This window comes from Bison bison, unplaced genomic scaffold (genome assembly GCF_000754665.1).
Source record: "Bison bison bison isolate TAMUID 2011002044 unplaced genomic scaffold, Bison_UMD1.0 scf7180017864146, whole genome shotgun sequence".
NCBI lineage: Eukaryota > Metazoa > Chordata > Mammalia > Artiodactyla > Bovidae > Bison > Bison bison.
In genome coordinates this window covers 12,472,426-12,478,290 of record NW_011494718.1, presented here as the reverse complement: position 1 = coordinate 12,478,290, position 5,865 = coordinate 12,472,426, and the positions used below count along the sequence as shown (strand labels likewise).

Here is a 5,865-nt window from a genome sequence, read left to right as displayed (position 1 = left end):
GAGAACGTCACAGACACGGCAAGAACCAGAGCCCAGTTCCTGCCCTCCCCCAGCCACAGCCGGAGTTCTGGAAAGCTCACCAACCTCGGGGTCTGAGCGTTCGATACTGTACCTGAACATAGAGCAAGTTCAGCTGCACGGGGTCTCTTGAGTCCACATTCTGATCAGAGTAAAAGAACTTCCGTCTAAGCAGCAGTGTTTCATTTTCATCTACTCCTTGTTCTCTGAATGTTCGGCTGTGATCCAGCCAATTTACTGCAACGCAAGATGACATATGAAAGAACTGTGTCTACTTTTCCTCTTAGTTCAAGGGGATTAACCAAAACAGCAGCATGATGCAGACGTGGATTTTTAAAATGCTCATATTCAGTTATAGTTGCTTCTTAGATTAAATCTGAGCTCTTTAACTTGGCAAAGTAATTGGATGCTTACTACATGACATATGAAAAAGCAAATGACAGAGAAGTTCACAGCTCTTCTTAAGTTAGTAAAACCCTACAATGAATTTATAATATGCCCATTCCTTGGGTGGAGGAAGAAACAAGGAAAACAATGCTTTAAGCCGAGACAATCAAGTCTGCATTTTCTTTTAAGTCAAGACTGGCCTTTACTCTGATCAGGAGAAATAATTTATAAACTCTGAGCATAATGAGTTGCTACCCTTGACCTTAGGCAGAAAAGAGGAGGAAACTGGAAGTAATTGGGACCAGGAGAGGACAGGACACTGAGGGGCAGGGGAGGGGAGAACCCTGCACATGGCCCACCAGTAATCTCACTCATTTAGAAAATACTGGCCTGATACCTAGATGCATGGGGATGGATCGTTGCTCTATACTTCCCACAGCTCTCATTCCTACACTCCTCCCCAGGCTTCACACACACACACATACTGAGAGCAAGTATTTATTGACAAGCCTTGACTTTAGCACAGGGAATGTACTGAATGGACCTCCTCTCCCACACTAGCCGGGAGAGCATCATGCACAATATAATCTTCAGGATTTGTCTACCAAGGTCTCACTTGGAAAGAAGCATGCAATTGGAAATCGAATGAGGTAAAAAGAAAAGAAAAAAAAGAGAGAGAGATTGGAAAAAGGGTCAGAGGAAATGAAAGCCCCACTGAAGACCAACGAACATAAGGACAAGGATGACATCTTCCCAATGCAACAGCAAGAGAAAGAACAGTGAAAGAAAGTAAGAAGTTGGGAAGGTCTGAGTGAAATGTGCATAAAGCATGGTCCTTCTGGGAAGGTGTTGGGGGTGGTGTCAGCCAGTGCACAAAACACAGGCTTTGGGGACACGTGGTGCACACGTGTACTTGTTTTTCTGTATATTAACTCTGTAGCCATAGAAAAGGATTTTCCTGTGGTGGAATTATATTACTATTTTGTAACCCCTAAGGAAATAATGGATGGAGGCAATAGTCATCCAAGGCTGTTAATGTCACAAAAAGGAAACAATCAAATTCAGCTTCCCAATGGACGTACCACATAGGAGTCGCTATTCTTAAACACGGATACACGTTATCTGATCAAGCCTCCAGAACTCAGGAATTAAAAGGGACATATGAACATGTTAGATGACACCACAGGCATCTAACAAAATCCAGAATATAGAAAATTGTATACAAGTAACAATCCAGGGTTCTCCCCTCAATAATTACAAGGCAAAAAAAAAAAAAAGAGAGAGAGAGATGGAGAGAAAGCTTGGGACTAAAAGAGTTAAGCAGCCTTTCATCCAAGCTTATTTGGACCCTAGTTCAAACTGCTAACAAAAAAGCTTTTTTTTTAGAAGGCAATGGAGAAACTGTAAACATGATGCATGTATTTGACATTAAAAGATTACCTTTTAGGTGTGAAATGCTATTATCACTTTTTTCCCCCGTAAGGGTCTTTTTCTTTTAGTGACACAGACCCAAATGTTCATAGATGAAATAAAACAAAGGAATAAAGACCCCTGTCTAGACCATACAAATTATGGGAGAGGAGAGAGGCGGGCAGCCCATGTGCCCACATCACACTTCCTCCCTGGACACTCACAGTCATCATCCGTGTGAAGCTTGGCCTTCAGCTTCTCCATCTTCCTCTCATCTCTTAACAGTGTCCTGTCTTTTTTTAGCGTACCCGTCCCTTCTTCTTTCTTTTCTTCAATTGTTTCTTGGATTAAAGAGTATTCTTCATAGTTTGTAATTCCTAAAATTATCAATGAGTTTATCAATTAGATTAGTGACTGCATTGCCATCAGTCCCTTTCGTCCTGGGGCCCGTAATACTCCAAGGAGTCCCTGGGGATGAAGGACAGAAAGAAGCCTTGCCAAGGGGGAAGGTCAGGGTCACTCCAGGGAGCATGCATCAAGTAACTGGCCACAAAGGAGGGTCCTCCACTAGGTAAGTCACATTCCAACGTCATGCTAAAGTCTCCTGAGTAATTTTTGAGTAATAAGAACAAAATAGAAATAGAACAGAGGAAGGTAAGACAATGTCAAACAAGCAGTGTCTGAAGGACCTGGGCTTCATTTTCATTATGAGAAAAATAAGACAGGAAAGGCCACTTTCTTCAAATATTCAAGCGGGTTCATATATTGCAACATCTGTAAGACGTTACCAAAAACCAAACGAACATTTTGGCCAACCCAATAGAAAGGAGACAGACTTGTTCTTTGAGGAGACAAATAGAAGCATGGTGGGGGGGCAATGTCTAATATGATTGTATAGGTTGGCCCCATGAGTCTTCAGGAGGTAATGGGGGTCAGTGATGCTTAGACAGAATCTCCCAGTCATGGATGGGAGCCTGAACCATATGATTTCAAAAACATTATTTTCAATTTGAGAATTAATTTAATTTTGAAAGGGAAATAAAAGCTCTCACTTGTGACTCAGAGAGACACTTAAGTGTTTACAATACCAGTTAGCCGGTTTGCTAATCAGGAAAATGAACACACTGTCTTGGGATTGCGCCAAAGTCAATGAGTTATGATATGTTCAAAATTGCCCAGACACCCAAAGTGGGTGTAAAAAGGAGAAGCATGTTATTAACAACAAAGCCAAATCCAGAAGCTTGGCATGTGAACACTCACCTATCCTGCTGCAGATAGTAACCAGGAGTTCCCCGACTGTCTTGGAGTCGTCCACCATCACCGTTTTCACAGATCCATCAAGCATCCGAATTTTCTGAGGTCTCTGTTTCTTTTTATATTCCAAAATATCCTAGAGCAAAATCATGTAAACATTTCATGTTGCATGGGAAATTAGTTAATAAACCTGGACACTTCTCTTTAATAAAAGAATTTTCCCTAGCTCCCTCTGATTCCCTCCTTCTAATTTTTCACAAGATTTTTGCCACTAATACAGAACCTCCAGTGCTAAACTGCTTACATAAAGATTTCTTTAAAATCTGATAGTATACATGTATACCTGTGGCGGATTCATTTTGATATTTGGCAAAACTAATACAATTATGTAAAGTTTAAAAAAAAAAAATCTGATAGTAAAATTGCACCCCCAGAAGTACTACTTATAGCTCACAGTTACTGAAAACTAACCTCTATAAAGTCAAAGTAACATATGTCCTTCTGAAAAGCTGAGAATGATCTGCTGTAATGAGAATTAGCAAAGGAAAATGCCTACTTGTTTTTTGAAAAGATTGTGCTTCTCCAATGGTCTCTTACACAGTAGTAAGAAATTTGTATATATATATATGTTATAAAAGACATAAATAATGCCCCCATAATTCTTCATTTAATGGTATATCACCAAAAAAGTGGTTTTCACGATAATGGCAAAACCAAAAAGGTAATAAGTTTGAGAGTTATGTCTAAATAAGAGATTTCTCTTTTACTACACTTCTTAAAAATAGAACTATGGAAGGAAAATTAACCGGCGCCTCACACTTCACTCTCATTTATGGAATACTGACTAATCTGATACGTCTATTCTGTACATCAAAACCCAGTATATCTCAGAAGTTAAGTTGAACAGAATATAACACATTTAAAAAAAAATTGAAGTATAGTTGATTTACACATTGTATTCGTTTCAGGTATACAGCAAAGTGATTCAGTTACAAACATACATTTTTTCAGGGCATCTTCCATTATACGTTATTATATGATACTGAATATGGTTTCCTGTTACTCATTACTTTTTACTCATTATTTCTTCCTACTTCCACAACACAACCATTTTTGTTGTTAATATTACTGATAGTGATTAAACACAGCTAATATGAACTTTTTATAAAAGCAAAACACTGGTTATGATTTAACCTCTGACAATCTTTAGGATTGTAGATAGACTGATAGCTTGACAGAATGAACAACTTTTTTGTTCCCTCTGGATCCTTACTTTCTATCACCAGTCACCAGGGGCCGTCCTACATACTTAGAGGAAGATGCTCTACTTCATAACTACCATGGCCCAACAGCAGCATGTCGAAAGAGCTTAAAACCATAGCCTCATGCTGCTTTAATTACTCTGCGAAGTCTCAAGAATTTGGACTGTTGATATTTCCTATCACTAACCTGGACAGACTTTACAAAATACATTACATCAAAACTATTAAACAATGCTCTGAAATCAAAACAGATTTTCCAATCTCTCCTTTTCTTTGAAGCATAATCATGTTGGCTTCTATGGAAGGCCTAGGAAGAAAGTGATGAAAACTCAAAGGAAGATCAACAGCATACCCCATTTCTCAACATGTAGTAATCCAGTGTTCTGCCTGCTTCCAGCCAAATTCCTTTCCTGGGGTCTTCATCCGAGAGAAATAGCCCATAGTCAGACGCTGGAGGGCAAACAGAAGGAAAAATGAAAGGTAAAGTGATGATGAACCCATCACTGACTTCCAGGCCCTTGAATCTGCTGACTTGGCAGGATGGGAGGTGGGCTCCTTCACCAGAGAAATACTTCATTCTCCAAACATGAGCAGCCACTGGGACTAAAACAGATTGAGAAGAATAAGAGCTGAGCTGCAAAACCAGCACCCACATACGAGGTTCAGATTTCTTAAAACCAGTGGGCAGTAGGTGTGTCTAAGGTTTAGGGAAACACCAGAAACAAAGCAGTCTAAATTTCTTGTTACTGAACTGGGCTTTTGTTTCCTACCATGTGCTTCTGGACTTCCCTGGTGGCTCAGACAGTAAAGCGTCTGCCTACAATGCGGGAGACCCGGTTTCAATCCCTGGGTGGAGAAGGAAATGGCAGCCCACTCCAGTATTCTTGCCTAGAAAATCCCATGGACGGAGGAGCTTGGTAGGCTACAGTCCATGTGGTCGCAAAGAGTCGGACACGACTGAGCGACTTCACTTTCACTTTCTTTCAGGTGCTTTAAAAGTCAGGCCAAGAACTCATGAGAGACCATGGAAATGACCACTTGAGTCCAAGGCCGCCCAGGTAAAGAGGGGCTGATGGAGACTTTATACTTGGCATGATCCTTCCATCACCCCCACATGGCGTTACAAAGTAAAAGAGTTCCCATGACGTGAAGTCTCTGCTCCCCATACCATCAAATTAAGAGTAAAGTCGGAGAGTTAAACCCTGTGTTCTTCACAGAAATCCCTTAATCTAACCCAGGAAGTACAAGATGGTGGAGGCAGGAGGAAAGCGGTATCATTTCCTGTCTCAAAAGCAGAGACATTACTTTGCCAACAAAGGTCCGTCTAGCTAAGGCTATGGTTTTTCCTGTGGTCATGTATGGGTGTGAGAGTTGGACTGTGAAGAAAGCTGAGTGCCAAAGAATTGATGCTTTTGAACTGTGGTGTTGAAGAAGACTCTTGAGAGTCCCTTGGACTGCAAGGAGGTCCAACCAGTCCATCCTAAAGGAGATCAGTCCTGGGTGTTCATTGGAAGGACTGATGCTAAAGCTGACA

The 5,865-nt window shown here is 40.8% G+C and overlaps 1 protein-coding gene across 12 annotated transcripts in view; it reads right to left on the bottom strand.

The window, feature by feature from the left end:
- TLN2 (talin 2) overlaps positions 1–5,865 on the bottom strand; it is a 499,482-nt gene that overhangs the window by 207,351 nt on the left and 286,266 nt on the right. For all 12 annotated transcript variants that reach the window (XM_010840783.1, XM_010840793.1, XM_010840795.1 and 9 more), the window contains 4 exons: positions 4,684–4,781; positions 3,076–3,205; positions 2,040–2,192; positions 113–255 (listed from right to left, as the gene is read on the bottom strand). In XM_010840783.1, the coding sequence (XP_010839085.1) occupies positions 113–255; positions 2,040–2,192; positions 3,076–3,205; positions 4,684–4,781 (524 nt within the window). The remainder of the gene's footprint in view (positions 1–112; positions 256–2,039; positions 2,193–3,075; positions 3,206–4,683; positions 4,782–5,865) is intronic.